Genomic DNA, 18,117 nt, shown 5'->3' on the forward strand with positions numbered 1-18,117 from the left:
TTGGCAAGATGTCCAGCAAAAGGTTGGACTGATCAATCAGTGCAATTAATTATCAACTTTTTAAAAATATGTTCATACACAGGTTAAAATGGGTCCTAAAGTTTTATGAATTTCAATTGTGAACCCCCCTATTATGTATTTGTATATATATTAATGTTTTTGCGTAGTTTTACATATGTAAGAGTGATAAAGTCTCTTTCATATGTAACACGACATTTTCTATTTTTATTTTATTATTTTTTATGTCATGGTGGCTCTGCCATAGTAGCCAGCTGACAAATTGGGTTGGCCTTTTTTAATGAAAAGCATAGTTGATCTGCTGATTCCAAACATGAGCCTTGCCCAAAAAGTTCAAATGTGAACCCTCATCAAATTTTCTGCTTGAAAGGTGATTATTGTTGTTCTGATGTATTATGTAGCTTATCAAACTATGTTATGGAAACCAAAATGAGTGTTGTGGGCAAACAGAAAGAAAAGGAAAGCAAACACCAATCCCCATCTCTTTTTAACCGCCTTAGTGAACCCAAAACGGCAAGAGTGAGATTCGACGGAATGGCCAGTTGCATCAAGCACTGCGGACTTGTTGATGACTGGAGCTGGTTCCCCTGAGGGCAATCGTCTACAAACAGGACAACTGATTGATAGATTGTGAGCTTCTTGGTAGTCAGAGTAGCGGTCAATACAGGTCTGATGAAATATGTGTTGACAAACGTTCCATCTCGTAATCTTCATGCCTGGATCATCTGCTAAAACAACCAAGCAGATTCCACATTGCTCTTCATTTGATCCTGTCTCCATTTCTTCGTGCTCTTTATTGTATGCTTGAATAGCTACATCCTTATTCATTTCGGTATAGGGATCAATATACGAGCTAATCCTTCTTGGAACATCCTTGTTATATGGGCCGTAGTATTCTACCCTACTCGCCATCAAATCCACGGTCCCGGTCAAAACCTGAAAGCCATCTCTCAATAATGCTTCACGTTCAAGGAATCTATTTGTGTAAAGTGTCATCAATAACTCCAGCTTACCTGATCATCAAGGCAAGTCAAATCCGGTCTTTGTGGCCGCTCTGAAGTTGATGTAATGGCCGGGTGAGATTCATGAGAGTGAGCTGATAAAAGAGGTACTTGTGGTGGAAACCCATCATGAATCCCGATGGAACGCTCGCCCACATTCATTTCGATGCAATTTCTCTTATGAAATATCCTACCGAAGAAGTTGAAATGCCCAGATTCTATGAAAGGACCGTAAGAAACACGGGTTGCTAGCTTGACGGATCGTTGAGGCCTCGAGGTGACTTGAGGGCACACTTGAGCTAAGGAATCTGTGCTGAAAGTGGGGACAAAAAAGTTCACGACGTGGATGGAAGTGCCTTGGAGAAATCTTATCTTTCATCAAGGTTGCAGAGAGCATCCAGCAGTACGTAGCAATTCATATGCTGCTCAATATGAAAGATGCAGACGCTTAAGATACGGGAACAGTCCAGAGTCTCATCTGCGCTTCACAATTTCAGCCATGAGTCGACAGTGACGCAGTGTGTACAATCTGGCGTTTGGTCAACGGTCGTCCAAACAAGCAAAGTATCAGATGCGACATCCACTACACAGAGGCGCTGCGTCAGGGTGCAAGATGGCTTGATGTCTACCATAAACACCCGTCTCCATCTAGCACGTGTACAAGATGAATGCGATGGTAATCCAAAAGGGGTTTGTTACAGGTTATTCACCCTTGATTGAGTGTACTTTCAAGTGTCTGGGGCCAGCGCCTAAGTTACGCTTCAGCTTGGAAGTAATGTCAAAAATCGGGATAAAGTCCAGCGCCTCCCCCAAAGTTGATGATTGACCTTGTTGTAACTCAAATATAAGTGTAGATATATTTTTTCAGCAAGTACTGTTTGTTGAATGGGAAGCAAAATAAGAAAAGTATATTCATATATAGAAAGAAATACTCCCTCTAAAACAGCATAAGAGAAACAACAACGGATCAAATGAAGTTGGAATTTCATTTATTCATTTTTTTTAAAAAAAAGAAAGAGCGAGGAAAAAAAGTATATGTATATGTTAGGAATGGATTTCGTATTCGGCGCCTCTTCGGACGCTACCCCAACCGATCAACCTCCAATGCTGTTCGATCCTACGACTGAGCGCGACCTTCTCGCCGACTTCAGTGCAAGCAGGTTGGTTCAACAAGACTTTAGCCAGGTCGGCCTTCACCGACATGACCCGTCCACCCGTCGACGTCGAGCCGATGTTCACCATCAGGATCTCTCCCTTCGTCAACTTGCTCACTTTCGTCTGCTTCTTGTCATCCGTCTTCACTCCCAATAATCGCCGTCTATCAAGGTGTTAAACACACAATTTGTCAGTCCTTCTGCTCTTGCATGTTTACTTGCCCAATGCAATGAGAAATCATCGGCTGACAATAAGAAGTAATTGATCTCGATCTCCGTAAAGATCTTCGGCAGTTTTCCGACGGCACCCAAGACTTGACCGACGAGACGATCAGCCCGACACAGCTGAGGATCGATCTCTATTGTTTTTATGAAGAAAAAACACAGCAACGAATTGGTTAAGTACGATCAAACCAAGGTAAAGGCGTGGGGCTGTCGAGACTTAACTTGTTCCGACTCCGATCAGCCCTCCAGGAACGGCAAACAGTAGCTCGTTCTTCTCAGCCAACAGAGTGACGATCTTGCTCCGGATAGGTTTGCAGTGGATCTTGCCTTCAGAATCTTTAGTAACGACACCAGGACGGACTTCGACTTCTTGTCCCATCTAGATACAGAAGACGACCCAGATATGGATCAGAGGAGGTTTCTTTCTAATATGAATCAATTGCCAACTTACCCGCAAGACACCCTGTAACAGACTTCCACCGGCAACGCCACCCTTCAGTTCATCGACTTCGGCTCCAGGCTTGTTGACATCAAATGATCGGATGACTGTCAATCTGGGATCAGCACTGAAATCTCGCATGGGCACGGGAATCTTCTTGACGATGTACTCGTTGACAGAGTCGATGTTGTACCGTAGTTGAGCTGAAATCGGGACGACGGGTGCAGAGTCGGCAACGGTACCTGACCGCGTATCGGAGCAATGAAAAGATCAGGTTGGCAACAATTAGGGGAGAGAGGTGGGGGAGGAATGTACCTTTGACAAATGACAAGATCGACTTGTATTGTTCGCTAGCGGCAGCCTCGGTGATCAGGTCGACCTTGTTCTGTAAGACGATGATATGCTTCAACTTCATGATCTCAATGGCTGCCAGATGTTCGGATGTTTGGGGCTGTGGACAGGGCTCGTTGCCGGCAATTAACAGTAAGGCAGCGTCCATGACTGCCGCGCCTGATAACATGGTAGCCATCAAAATATCGTGTCCGGGACAATCGACAAATGAGACGTGTCTGTTGATTAAAGATGGATCGCGTTAGATGAAGGTTATTGTCGGTTTGGATTCGATGTTTGGGTGTTGAGGGTTTTTTCTTTTTTTTTAAAAAAAAAACGCACCTTATCAGTTTCATCCGGCCGTGGCAACCAGGGACATCGCACATTGGACGGTCTTCCTTGTCGCTCCCGTAGCTTCGATAACAGCCGGGCCGAGCGCAGGAAGCTTCTTCGCACTTGTAGATCTACAAAAGCATGCGGAGCGAGTGATGAGCAATGCGTGGGTGTGTATGCATGACATGGGATGTGGTGTGTACCTTGGCATTAGCATAGCCCAGCTTGATGGTGATGTTCCTCTCCAATTCGTTCTTGAACCGGACCGTGTGGACGCCCGAGATAGCCTTGACGACGGTGGATTTACCATGAGCGACGTGACCGATGGTGCCTGTTAGGTTTGAAATAAGAGGTCCAGTGAGCGGGGGTTGTGGGGTGGGGAGTGAGGTGGAGCTACTGACCGATGTTGATGGTGGCTTGTTTTGAGATGACCTGGGGGCTGAGCGGGTTGAGTGAGGAGGTGTCGAGCTGGATTTCCTTGATGTCCTCGATGTTGACGTGTTCGATTGACTTTGCTGTCTGTGGGGCTGCTGAGGAGGATGAGTTGGGCAGTCCGTTGAGTTTGTGGGTGTTGCTGTTCTGGTCGACTGAGGCTGACTGGGAGCTCTCTGAGCCATCGTCGTCTGAGAGATCGGCTGGCTCGTCCTTGGTGCTCGGTGCCATTGTGTGTGGGTGTGTTGGGGGTGGTGTGCCGGTGGTGGTGGTGTCGTTCGTGGCGGGTTTTCCTGGGGGGTTGGCTCAGGATGGGAAAAAAAGTGGCAGGGTACATAGCCCACCCGGCATAAGCATACCCCCCGATCACTCAAGGGGGGCTGGGCTTCTCTGCAAGCCATCTCCGTGGTTTTGGGAAAACTCAGGCGTAAACTAATCATGTTGAAGCCTGTTGGGAATGTTTCGGAGCACTAGTTGCAGTTGGATTGAGCTCTCTCTGATCCCTCTTGCGCCCAGATGTGGCCATAAAAATAAAAATAAAGAAAACAAGCCATAGAGCCGCCGAAGTCCACTGGCAGCTACTGTCCCGCTTGGCCCCTCTCTAACTTCAAGTCCCTCTGTTGGGGGGACGCCGTCCCGTAGGGACCCTCATCTACTCTCAACAGTTTTGTTGATGTGCTTAAAAACAGCTAATGATATTATGGACACTCTGCGAGAAAGATCACCGCTACTAAACAACGCATCATTTCAGATTCAGTCTTACGCGACTTGCCGGTAGAAAAAGTTGTCAATTCGCCATTAAAGAATTGAGGGAAATGAGTCGACACAGCGAAATGAAGCTCACTCGAGCACCTAGTGCCAATTAGTGGAACTCCCTGATATTGGCAGAGGGGAATTTGCTGCTGATCAAGGGCGGTATACAGCCCATGCAAACTACTACTGGAGTTTCAAAAGGAGTTACTCAATGCCACACATTCACCGCAAAGTTTTCTCGGTAAACTTGTGACTCATAGGTTTTGTGTGACTTGCCGCAATGAAGATCTGGCAGCGTGGATTTGACTTGCCGCACTGGGGAGATGGTTGGGGTTGTTCAAATTTTGCCGCCAGCTGCTGACTGGTAACATAAACAGCAACTCATCTGTAATACTTAAGCCAAAACATTTACACTTTCTTTACTCTTTCGGCAGCAGAAAAAAATCAGATATACAGCAAAAGTGGAACTGCTATCCATCTACATAAATAAATAAAATCCAAAGTTTGTAACGTTGCCCTGGGCCTGACTCGCACCGGCGTAGTAAATACCTCAGGTTTGAAGATCATAAACCAGCTGCCAGCAGCACAAGCCGACAGTTGATCTTAACCAGATGTGTGTGACTCCGTTATAGAAAAAGTAGATGTGGATACGACTTGACTGAACGGAGATTTAGCTCGGTGCAAAACTGCTTGCATAAAATTTTGGGTCGACTGAACACGATTGAGGTGACCTAGAATGGGGGTAAGATAGTTCTGAATCGCTTCATACAATCAATCAGTATCAACGACTGAGCTGCTTGACCGAAGTTACGCCCAATTCTATCATGAGCCCGAGGATGATATTAAAACCCAGCAGTAACTGGGATGATATTGGTACTCAGGATCACATCGATACCCAAGATGATATTGATAGAAATACCAGGTATACTGATCCAACTACTCGAAAAGAAACATCCAAGCATGATATGATGGATTTATCGTGGCCGCCCAGACAGTCGGGAACTCTGTAATACTTCAAGTCAGGCATTTACTGCTCCTCCTGAGGTTTATTTGCTGGTAGACTTGATGCGATCTGCATGACCTTCTGCACTAGCAAAAGGACCTCGAGAGACGGTAGGAGACTTGAGATGATGGATATAAAAGGAGGGGATATTTCGTGCTCATACTTTCAAAATCAATCCCTATCCCAAGTTATCAAATATCCCAAAACAACGTAGAGTACAAAATAACCGGTAGCCCAATAACCATTAGCTTAAAATACCCAATAGTCCAAAATACCCAATAGTCCAAAATACCCAATAGTCTAAAATACCCAATATGCGTTACCAAAATTTATTACTTATTAGCTTTGGGTCTATCTCAGTTGTTTATGGAATGCGTGTTCCAGACTGGCTTTGGAGGAAATCCGCGGTCGAAAGCGGGCATGTAAATGGACAACCAACTGTTGGTAAATACAATGTTCTAGACTAACGACTGAACTTGGGTTCCTGCTTGCTGATTACCTTCTGCTGGCCATCGATTCCCTCCGGACCTCCAAAGAAATGTCGCAGGAAAAATGGGATCCACAAAACTATCCACAAGTGTCCCCATATTCAGATGCATCGCCGCCACTGCCAGCTTCAAGTACCCACATCCATAATAAAGACGAAGGCTCAAGCTCTGATTCGGAGGTGAATCGACAAAACAAGCTTGCACTTGAAGTGGGCCACGATGAACTGGATCATGATGAAGAGGGTCTTGAAAATAAGGCAACCAGGAAGGGATTAGGTGTCAGTGGCCGTATGGTAAAGCATTGGGGCGGCCGCGCCACTGACGTGGTAATGCTTGCCTCATTTCTATTTCCCACGGCTGCTGCGAGTGTTTTCTATGCCTTCTTGCGCATTGCAGAATCAGAGACTAGGGAGTGTCTCAATTTTGTTTGAATGGCTGTCTCTGGGGTTTTTTCACTGCTATTCCATTCACCTTACACTTCTTAAATTGCCTGAGTACTTATGTAATCTCTATCTTGACCTCACTCCAATCTCAGACTAGAAGCAGTAACTCAGTTCACTTTATTGATCACTTCACCCCTATGCTTCATTTCCTTTTTTCTCTTGTCACTTGATTTGTGTTTGATTGTTTTTATTTTTCTTCATTTCAATCTTTCTCCCCCCATTCAATTCTATCAATTAGCTCTATTGATCTGTCTTGGTATTTAGCTGTGTTCTCTTCTGATATGATCCTTCTATAGAATCATCAAACCAAAAATAGCTTAGAGTAAAGCTAACACCAGGAAAATAAATTGTCACCAGACATCAGGTGACATCAAGAAACAATGACTGTCACTTTTTTCCTGCTCTGGTGCTACCACAACCAGGCTACAATGGCCCCTTTGTTTCCTACAGGGGGATTTCCATGTGGCCAGCTGTGCAGCTGGTGGGCAGCTCATTGGACTTGGGCTGATGTCAACTGTAGTCTAGTGACAGTTTATTTTTCATGTTAGCCCTTTCAGATATTTGAATTGAATCCTGGCCTGTATTAAGAGTCATAAAATTATACAGGTCAGGATTCAATTCAAATATTTGTAAGGGCTAACATGTAATTTCTGTTCACAGAAAATTCCATTTGGTCCGTACAACTACAATGGCCATGATAAGACACAAGTTGGACAAATTGGCCGGGTTATTCCAGGAATGTGGTCAGTCAGAGAATGTCATGGAAAGTGGTAATTGATTGTTGAGCTTTCAGGGTATTCCTGTGAGCTGATAACACTGTTGGGGTACTTGCTACTGTGAGAGGGGTGAGAAATTCACTGAAGTGGTACAAATGGCTTGGTCTTTCAGAGTGTGCCTGGTGGAGCAGCTAGGGTAGTGAGGTTCCCTTTGTGGTGAAAGTTTTTGAGTATATTACTCAGGTTTTGTAATTTCATTCTGCTTCTCCCATGTCTCTCACCTCTCACATGCATGTCACATGTCAGCCTGTAGGTAACTAACCTTGTCTGAGAGGGTTGTTACTAGCAAGATGATAGTGTAAGATGCCAAGGATGGGCCAATGGGTTTGTGGTAAGACCTGTAAAAGGTTTCACTCTATCAGTAATCTTGACTGAGAGGCTTGCTCAATTAAGGCGCATCCAGATCAACACAGGGTGTGAATAGGCATCCAAGGAATAACTCAACTTGGGTTCGTGGGTTTACCTACAGAAAGGTAAGGGTAATCAAGAGTTGATGTTATTCCTGAATTGAAAGATGGGTGAGAATGAAGGCACTGTTTAACTATGTATGTGTTAAACCTTGCTATAATAATATTCTGAGGGATAAACATTCCTGGGGGGCGTGTTTATATAGAGGGGAAAGAGCAGGAGGGGATATGAGGCGCTTGGAGGCGCTTCAGGACCAGGGGGGAACTGGAAGCGCTCAAAGGAAGCAGATCCTCATGAGGATCAACATTTGAAATGATCAAGGCAGTGTAATGATCAGTACTGATCCTAGATCAGTAGCAGTGCACACTAGCTGATCATAACTAATCATTGATTCCATTCAGTGCTCTTTGAATTGGATTACATCATGTATTGTTTATGTATTTATATCATAACCAATATGTTATGTAAATAGGGACTGAGGCGTAACAGGGGATAAATGAGTGATACCTGTCTTGGGGTATTTCACGTGTACAGTAGTATTACAATGTATTGTAATCTTACTGTTTGCACGTAACTTAACTCTCATAACAACAGTACATTATGGTAACTGTATTTAACTATGGTCATCTGTAATGTGATTTATAACAAGAGCACATTTTTAAGCTTGTATCTAATGATATACATATGTAATAAAGGTGTAAAAGGAATGTACTATAAGCAATGTGAACAATTGCAGGTACTTGGTACGTGTAAGGTACTTTGACATGTACTCTGTGGCTGACATCACAGGTTTTATCTAGTCTATATGAGGCAGCAGGTGTTGAAGGACCCTTTCATCATCCTTCCACAATCCTCAAACACCGCCACGCACCGTGCCTGCTGCCCTCAGCCCAGTTCAGCTTATGACACGTATGTGAGGCTGCAGTTGAGGTCTGTGAAATGGGAGCATTGAAGGGTGAAGTGTTCAAGAGATTACTGGTGGGAAGTTTTGGCTGCAACAACTTGTGCAGAGGGTTTGGGGGAAATTAGTAAGAAGAACAGTGATGTCATTGGAATGTGGCCTGTATCAGTGGTAGTGCCTGTGTGTTGCCAAGGTTTATTGAGTTGGCCAAGAGTCAAGTTTGTGTGGCTATGTAGATGTTAGGTGTGGTCCAGCCAGAATATCACCAGGAAAAGAAAATGATCACTTGCCTACAAGTGACATGAGAAAGTACAAAGGCCCCTTTGTACTTTTCTATGTCACTTGCAGAGAAGTGATGATTGTTTTTTCCCGGTGATAGAATGGGTGTATGTGATGGGAGACAGCAACAGGGTTAAGGGTCAGTCTGCACCAGATTGGCTTTGTGGATAGGCTGCAAAGAGTGTCGTTGGATCAGCCACTGGTGGCGGTGGCTTGGTGCAACTGAAGCCTATCTATAGGCTAACTCCCTCCCATGTGAGAGGTTGGAGTTTGGAGTTTGGGTGGTGGTTTGGCCCTGGGTGGTATCTCATTGGGATGGAGCTAAGTTTGGCTGGTGGCAAAGACTTAAGCTTAAATCAATTGTTTTTTGCAGCCCACCATGGTCATGCCCCCCCCCCCCCCCCCACATTTTCTGGAATTGATGAGCTGGTAGAAAGAAAGAGAAGATGCTACACTGCAAGAAAAAGTCAAGCAACTACCAGTAGTGTACATGCGGGTTACTGCTGTGGAACTTCTGTTCTAGCTCCACTCAAACACACATAAGCTTTTTCTGCATGGTCACTGTGCATGATGTACAGTGAATGTTTTTTGAAGCTTGGGAAAGAGTAAGCCTTGACAAAGGCTTGTGTAATACCACAAGCTTGCTTGTATTTCTTGTGTGTCAACTGCTTGCAGTTGCTTGACTTTTTCTTGCAGTGCTATTTCATCTATCCATGCCCAGAACCTCACATAACAAGCAAGCTACAGGGTCTCAAATTTGAAACAGACTTTCACAACTCGCTGATCAGGCAAGCACCCCCACATTGGGTATAAGTCCCTCCATGAGGTCAGCAGCACTCTTCTCCCCACTCAGCCCTGCAGAGGAGGTAATTTGTTAAGTTAGATTTATAAGTGGTTGGGTTCCTTCAAGTTGGCATTGTCCTACCCCCTCCATGGGAGCCCTCTATTTGTTTGTATAGATCCTACCTGGACCACTTGAACAACCAGCCCTCTTTTTTGCTTTGCTGCAGCACCGCTGGATGGTCATCCATAGCACTCAGAGATTGTTCAGGTATTTTCAACTTTGGTGAATGTCTAAATTTTCATGCACTAAATTTGTTTGATAGTTTTGGATTAATAAAAAAAATACAATCATCCCAAAACTTGGTTCTATGGGTCCAGTATCTTGTGGATTTGAGAAAGTGGGATATACACAAAGGCACCAATCAAAGTTGGATTTTTGGTATTGAGGTTCAAAAACAAGTACTTGTGAGATGAAAATTAAGAGATTTGTGCAAAACAAAAAAATTGTGGTTTCTCATTCACATACATCCAACAAAGGGTAGTTACGCTATGCGTCATGCGTAAATAACGGTAACGTAACATAATTTTTGTTGTTATCTATGTGTTACGTGTAAAAGCGGTGCAATTAGGTTATTGCACCACATTAAGCTGTTTTTTTTATGCTTGTTGCGTTATCCGGGCGCATGGAGCCCCTGAGAACAGGCAAAAAATGAGGCTAAAAAAGCCTTGAATGGTCTGTTATCAATAACACAATAACAGGCCTCAAAAATGAGGCCCGTTACGTTACGCCCGGGGCCTGAAATGACCCCAATACTAGTAAAGTAACGGGGGCCCCCGGATAACAGGGGTAGTCATGTTACCAAAATTGTGCAGATAACGCTATGTAATGTAACTACCCTTTGTTGATACATATCACACTGAAAAATGGGGCCTCAATAACATAAACATGTGTGCCTGATTAGATAAAATGCTCCTCTTAAATGATGGTTTTGGAGAATAAAAATAAGCAAAAGCACCCCAAAACTTAGATCTATGGGTCCAGGATTTTGCGGATTCAAGAAAGTGGGATAGACAAAAAGGCACCGATCACTGCAAGAAAAACTCTAGAAACTGCCTGCAGTTGAGGTGCAAGAGCTCAAGGCAAGCTGTGCCTCATGCAAGAATCAAGCACTGGTTGATTCCATGCACATTGCATAATTTATGCAAGAGTGAGTCTGAGGTACAAAAAACTGAGTACATGCAGGCTCCAAAATACTGAGTTGATACCTGTGCAAATTCCCCTTTCATGTGCACATACCCCTTTCATGTGCACATGTCCCTTTTTTATGCATTCACCCCTTTCATAATGTGTACATACCCCTTTATGTGCACATACCCCTTTCATGTGTGTGTATCCCTTTCATGTGCATGTATCCCTTTCACAATGCGTACACACCCTTTTCATCATGCATTCATGACCCTTTGATGTTTACAGTTCCCCTTTGAGTTTTTTACATCCCTCTCAATACCCCTTTTATCATTCAGGTGATCTTTACATATCCCTTTCATGTGCAAAGACCCCTTACTGCACATACCCCTTTCATGCATACATGCCCCTTTAATCATTTGTGTCTTTTATGTTTTTATACACCTTATCACATTCCCATTTCATGCATACATATTCCTTTCATATGTAGATATCCCTTTCATGTGTACATGCCCCTGTTATGCTATTCTGGCTGGATTCAATGGCAGATGGTGTGTTTACTAAAAGCAAATAAAAGGTTGCTCTGGGGTATGCTAATTTGCCTCAGCCTAGCCTACTGCATGAGCACTACAGCATGTTCAGCATTGAGATGCTGAACAAGGTGCACCAGCATGGAATTTGGGTGCTTGAATCCAGCTTGAGCTGAGGCTTGACTCAAGCTTGCTGCATCTCAACTGCAAGCAGTTTCTCTAGAGTTTATCTTGCAGTGAATCACAACAACTTGGAGTTTTGTTATTGAGGTTCATACCCCAGTACTTGTGACGAAAATCCAGAGATTTGTGCAAAACAAAACAAATGTGGTTTCTCATTCACATACACTTCCACTGACACACGGGGCCTTAATAAGATAAATATGTGCTCCTGATTAGATAGCATGTTCCTTGAGCATAGGCCCAAGCTGTCTCCTCACACAAGAGTACCGAATTCATCCAGAGGATTCCAGAGATCAAAATACTGGCACACGGCATGTTCCTGCAGAGGTTGATGTATTTGACTTGACCATCACTGCAGTAGTACGTACATATCTCCACAGCCACTCACCAGCAAAACTCCAGAAGGCAGGGGGCATTGGCCCTCCGTAGTTGCTAGAAGGAGGAGAGGTCAAGAAGGGGGGTCCCCTCCTTGCCGCGACCAGGGAAGAGAAATGAGCTCGTTTCCTTCCGCGTACAGCAACCAGGAAGGCGTAGGGGTTCAGCGCGAACCCCTGGCTTCGACCCGCAACAGCTGCTGTAGGCCTTTTTTCTGAGTACACTGATTGCTGCTGACATCACCTCCAGTCTCATGATCATCATGAGATTCCTGTCCTGGGAAACATGGTTTTTTTGCCTGTTCTGCGTTGCCACCATTGCACGACTCACCAAACAGGCGAACCTGAATGTAGCCTAAGCAATGCAAACTCAATTTGGTTGCTAGGCAGGAAAAAAACAATATGTACAGCCAAAAGGGGTATGAAAAAAACACATATGAAGGTACCTAGCCAACGAGCCGGGATGAGCCCACACATAGAAACCGGCCCTCAGAGCCGAGCAACCAGGCGTGATTCCTCACCGGCATGCCGGTGGTGCTGGCTGCCCGCCGAGGAGAAGGTTTCCTGAGACAGCCGGGTATGTATCAGGCAAGCGGGCACACCCCGTCATAGCTGCTCTCTGCAAGAACGTACAATGATATCGCCGAGGAGGAGGCCTCTCCGGCGAGCGGGTCTTTTGACTGCTTGCTGTGGAGGAATCTTCCTCGGAATCATCCCCGGCGAGCGGATCGCCACTCGCCCGTGAGGATTCCTCCTACGCGAGCACCTTGCACCTGCTTGCTGATAAATCTTCCTCGACAAGCAGTTACAAGTGATCCGGGGCAATGGAAGAATATTCATTCCGGCCGAGTACAAAGGGCGCCAGCGGAAGAAGCCCCAAGTGTATGTATAACATGTATCTGCTTGACCGAGATAATTCCTAGACCTTGGCAAGCAGGTGTCATTTCCACATCCAAGGGCAAGAGGAAGCCTGCTGGGCGAGCGGAAGGGAATCCATCTTTGCCGAGTGTGTGCAAAATTGCTTGCCGAGGTCCTCGGCAAGCAGGCACTCATTACTCCCGGGGGCAAGCCAAAAATTTGTCCCCACCAAATATGTACAAGGGTGTTGCCCGCTTGGTTGGCCAGGGACCCAATTGGGAGGTTCAATAGCTAAGGTTGATCCTCCATCAAGTGCATATCTATGGTGGATTCTCTCAATCCAGAATTGCTTAGGTTAGATTCAACTTGCCACCAAACAGCTCTCCTCCTTCCATTCTTTTGGTACGGCAACGGGCGTGGGCCTAACAGCTGCTACCCATGGCTGCCCGCCTGGCTGGCCCAGGGCCACACCAACAAGGGCGAAGAGAACTGCGCGGCCAAGACAAAGACAGCCCACAAAACTTATGTATATCAGATTAAAAGTAACCAAAAAAACAACAACAGCAACAGCAACAATCTAAGCAGGGCAGAGAAACTCGAGAGATCAGTGCGAGTGAGAGAAAGAAAGGGAGCCAGAAAGTAGAGTGAGCAGGATGGTTATGTGGGCAGGACAGAGCAAAGCGAAGTCGAAGAAGTAAGCAGAAAGCAGAGGCTGGACCAGGTTATGTTGAGCAGAAGAGTGAGATTAAGGAATGCGGATCGCGGAGATGATTAAACAAACATAGGGATGATGAGTGGAGATGCGCGAAACGAGATGAGCGAAGTAGATGGACACAGACGGGAAAGGATAAGCAGAGCAAACGGGGGCCAAACAGAGCCGACAGGAAGGAAGGAAACGAATGAGTATGTACACGGCCAGTTGCACGTGTGTGTATATATGATCCTGGAAAAAAGAAAAAGAGCTGTACAAAGATACATATGTGTTTTTTTTTTTTGTGCATTGTGGATGGACAAGGATGAGCCCGAGGTGACGCGAAGGAATCCAAGAGGGTATATACGTATGTGTGTTATATGAAGAGATGAAAAAGTGTGTGGGAGAAGCCGCCCTAGACGATCAGCATTGGAAAGAACGAGCGTACGAAAGAAAGGAGAGGAAAGCGTATATGTTTTTGGGGTTGGAGTATGTACAAAGAGCGATTCCGGAAAAAAAAAAAAGCAGAAGCAGAGAGGAAAGAGTGTGTTGAAGCGAGTGGGATGGAGTGATGAAGGACAGGAAGAATCATGCGAGAGCAGATGCTTGGTTCTTGCTGGCCGCCCAAGCCTTCTCGCGTTCCTGAAGAGCCATAGCACTGCAAGAAGAGAAACCCAAGCAACCGTGAGCTGGTGAGGGAAGCGACGGAGGAAGCAGAGGGGGAGGCGTACTTGAGCAGGCGGACGACCTCGGGCATAGCCGGGCGGGCGTCGGACGAGTTATCCCACATCCGGTCGATGAGCGCGACGATCTCGCGGCCCCATTTACGGCGGACGGAGCTAGTGGAGGGCCGGAGCCGGTTCTTGCCGACCTCCTCGAAGATCGCATGCTCGTTCATCCCCTGCGACAAGCACGAAACAGTCAGGAATCGGAGTACGGGACAGTTGGACGGCCGGAGAACACTGACTTGGAACGGGTACGTTTTCTCCTTGAACGGCCAACACAAGACCTCCCAAAAGACCAGCCCAAGCGCATAGACCTAGGGTCCAGACAGCCCGGATCAATCGTGAGAAAGGACGCCATGTATGGAGGAGAAGAACGTACATCGATGCTGTGGTTGTACGAGGGATGGGCGACCCAGAGCTCTGGGGCCTGCCAATTAAGCGTGCCACACGTGGTGGCACACATCGACATGACGTCGCGCTTGACCCGGGCGAGGCCCTACACAGATATATATATATGGATCAGAGAGAGGGTCTCGGAGAGAAGGGGGAGAAGACTTACGAAGTCGGTGATCTTGGCGCTGCCGTTGGCGGTGATCAAGACGTTGGGACTCTTGAGGTCCCGATGGATGATCGAGGGTGTGCGCAGATGGCTACAGACGCACAGAGTGGGATAAGAACAGGTGCGGAAGCGTATGAAGGAGTGGATGGAGGAGGGCTTAACAGATACTCCACCCCGCGGGCGGCGTCCAACATCAAGCCTAAGATCTGGACGTAAGACGGACACGGGATCTTGCGGATATAGCTGCCAAAGCAACATGTTCAGCTGGTGCTGCGACGGTCGAGGATATGCACAGAAGCTCAACTCGTATAAGTCGCCGTTCCTGCACAGTTCGGTGACGATGGTACAGGGTATAGCTCCGCCGATCGAGACGCCGATGAAGCGGACGATGTTCGGATGTCTGTATGGATAGTGCCCACACGTCAGCATGTTTCGCGGGTGTTTGAGTGAGTGAGGAGAGGCTAGTGACCTGAGGTCGCGCAAGAGGCCGAGCTCTTTGATGTCCATGTCCGTCAGCCGGCCCCGCAGGTCGCAGATCGCCACCCTGAAGTTGCGGTATCTGCCCATATAGACGTCCTTGAAGCTGCCGCTGCCGACCTTGTGTTCCCGGGTCTGTCAAAGAGGCGGGTAGGCAGTTAGTAGTCACTCTTCATGGGGGGGGGGGGGGGGGAGAGGGGGGACGGAGGGCTCACGAGTTTCTCTGGCGGGATCTCCTTGTCGGACAGCTTCAGGTCTTCCAGGTCGAGGAGCACGTCGAGGTCTTCAGGGGGGGAAGGGCGGGGCCTGTGGGATGGGGAGTGGTCCTCCTCGGGCTCCGTCGAGGCGGGGGGCGAGGGGGGGGAGGAGGACTTCATGACGACGGTGGCGGGGGGGATAGCGGTGGCGGGGGGGGTAGAGGCCCTTCATGGTGCGGGGCTCGGCGATGGACATGGGCCCGGCGCCGGTGAGGTTGATGGAGGACATGCTCATCTTGCCGATCGGGCCGATCGAGGGCACCTTGGTGCCGACGAGTCTGATCGAGCCGGGCTTCCGGCTGCGGGCGGGGTCGTCGAGCAGGGGGATCATCGGGGGGTGGGACATGACCGGCGCGGGCTCCTCGGCTGGGGCCGGGGGGGTCTTCTTGGCAGGCGGCTGGGCGTGCTTGGTGGGGCTGAGGATCGAGGGGTCGAGCTGGTGGTGGGGGTGGTCGTGCTGGAGGCCGGTCGCGGCAAGGTAGTTGGCCAGCTGGCTGTGCGGGGAGTGGACGTTGTTGAATGGGCTGGGTATGGCCATCCGGGTGCGGGGCTGGGCGCTGGAGCGGATGGTCTCCTGGTGGTGGTGGTGGTGGTGGTTGTTGTTGGTGTCGGGCAGCTGCGGGTGGCCTGGCGGGGGGATGTGCTTGGTGGGCGAGGGCGGGTTGCGGGGGCGCAGGTTGTAGATGCCGGGGTTGAGCTCGGGGGAGAAGAGCTGGGGGTCGATGGCGTCGTCGAAGGATCGCTCGTGGATGGCCGGGTCGGATCGGTCGTGGTCGTGGTCGTCGGTGTCGTAGCCGGAGGCTGGGCTGGTCATGGAGTCGTCGGTTTCTGAGAATCCGGAGGATCGCTGGCCCAGGTTGGCCTCACGCTGGAAGAGAGTCGGTCAGTGTGGTTGGGTGTGAGTGTGTGTGTGTGTGTTGAGGCTGGCTTACCCATGAGAGCAGGGCGATGACCATCTCCCGCTTGGTGAGTTCGCGGGCGGGGTCGAGCAGGGCGCGTTCGCGGCAGAGGTCGCGCAGACGGTTGTGTTTGCGCTTCATGAGGCTGGCTTCGGTGGCGTGGGACAGGCTGTAGCTCGGGGCGACGGTCGAGGGGGGGGCGACGTCGATGGCCATGCCTGTGTGGAGGGTGTCAGCTGGTGGCTGCGAGAGAGAGAGAGGGAGAGCAAGAGGAAGACTGACAGCCGTGGCCGCGGTTGATGGCCGTCTGTGGGGCGAGGGCGGTGGTGCTGGGGTTGGGGAAGGGGTGGTCGTCTGGGGTGCCCCTGTAGACGATGGTGACTGGGGCGGGCTTCTCCTTCTTGGCGGGTCTGGTGGTGTGCAGGGTGCTGGCGGCGTGGTTGGTGGTCCTGTCCCGCTTCTTGGGCGGCGGGGGCGGGGAGAGCGGCATCAGCTGGGGGTCGATGGGGTGGGAGTGCGGCAGTGGGGGTGGGGGTGGGGGTGGGGGTGGGGATGGGGGGATGTCGATGAGGCTGTGGCCGTGGCTGTGGTGCATGGCTTTATATATGTATGGACTGCTGGGGGTGGAGACTGGCGCGGCTCGTTTGGGCGACTGGCCCACCCAATCCATCGACACCCTCCCCAAACAGCACGCTCTCACACCACAACAGCCACTGGATCACATACACCCACTGCCGCAGCCAAGCGTACAGGGATGTCCCGCCCTACAGGATCAAGACAAGTACCAGCAGGGAGGACCCTGTCCCCAGTATCACCCTCTAATTCTCGCCTGGCCTTTGTAAATGCTGCTACATGGCGGATTCAATCCCCCCCTTCGAGCCCGCCCGGGCTCAGGGAATTTCAAATTCCAGATCACCTCTCCAGAACCACTTCAGTACAGTAGGTGGAGTGGGCTAGTAATCATGTGGGTCAGCTGGCTAAAAAAAAAAAACTGATAATGGAAGCTGAGATTGCAGGCTACAAGTCTGTCTACTCCAAAGAATAGCACAGTGGTATTCAACATGTTTTTTGGGACCTTCAAATACTGATTCATCAAATATTCAAGTATTCAGAGATATTCAACAGAAAAAACTTCCAAAATACATTAAAAAACACCAAAAAAATTACATTTGTTGTGTTTTTGACTTCTTTTGGCCCATTTCTGGGCCATACATTTTGGAGGAGGTCATCCATCAAACATATCATGGTGCCAAAGATGCTTACAATATTGCCAGAGGCATATCTCATAATGGCAGACACACTACATATTCAGAGTGCCAGACACACTTTTGATAGTGGCGGACGCAGCATAGCGCGCACTCTTTTGCGCCCTGCGTGCTTAGGGTTAGCGCAATTGTGCCTATCTGTGCTAACGCTACACTAAAATCTAAAATGTATCTGTGCTAACGCTACGCTAAAAGCTAAAATAGCTTTGCACCCTTTGCACGTAGCATCAGCACAGATGCACGCGATTGCAATAACACTACGCTAAAAAAGAGCACATTTGCGCTGCGCTACACTACACTAACAGCTATGGTTAGCGTAGCTGACCCACTTTTGGGCCTTTTCAAAC

General features: G+C 48.2%; 2 protein-coding genes across 2 annotated transcripts; both read right to left on the minus strand.

Annotated features, from left to right (window-relative positions):
- Positions 1-2,063: 2,063 nt before the first annotated feature.
- Positions 2,064-4,333, minus strand: PtA15_15A458 (uncharacterized protein; the record flags this gene model as incomplete). The annotated part of the gene is made up of 9 exons (XM_053163664.1): positions 2,064-2,337; positions 2,424-2,532; positions 2,621-2,777; positions 2,850-3,079; positions 3,153-3,406; positions 3,510-3,631; positions 3,704-3,831; positions 3,902-4,145; positions 4,292-4,333. 9 exons carry the CDS (start codon positions 4,331-4,333, stop codon positions 2,064-2,066), a joined length of 1,560 nt encoding a protein of 519 aa, XP_053027617.1.
- Positions 4,334-14,176: 9,843 nt separating this feature from the next.
- On the minus strand, positions 14,177-16,995 carry PtA15_15A459 (uncharacterized protein; the record flags this gene model as incomplete). Its single annotated transcript, XM_053163665.1, has 14 exons — positions 14,177-14,246; positions 14,320-14,489; positions 14,556-14,627; positions 14,693-14,809; positions 14,873-14,963; positions 15,035-15,115; positions 15,177-15,272; positions 15,342-15,484; positions 15,565-15,772; positions 15,801-16,003; positions 16,118-16,163; positions 16,221-16,474; positions 16,539-16,723; positions 16,788-16,995. 14 exons carry the CDS (start codon positions 16,993-16,995, stop codon positions 14,177-14,179), a joined length of 1,944 nt encoding a protein of 647 aa, XP_053027618.1.
- Between the last annotated feature and the right edge of the window lie 1,122 nt (positions 16,996-18,117).

This window comes from Puccinia triticina, chromosome 15A, assembly GCF_026914185.1.
Source record: "Puccinia triticina chromosome 15A, complete sequence".
In the NCBI taxonomy this organism is placed as follows: domain Eukaryota; kingdom Fungi; phylum Basidiomycota; class Pucciniomycetes; order Pucciniales; family Pucciniaceae; genus Puccinia; species Puccinia triticina.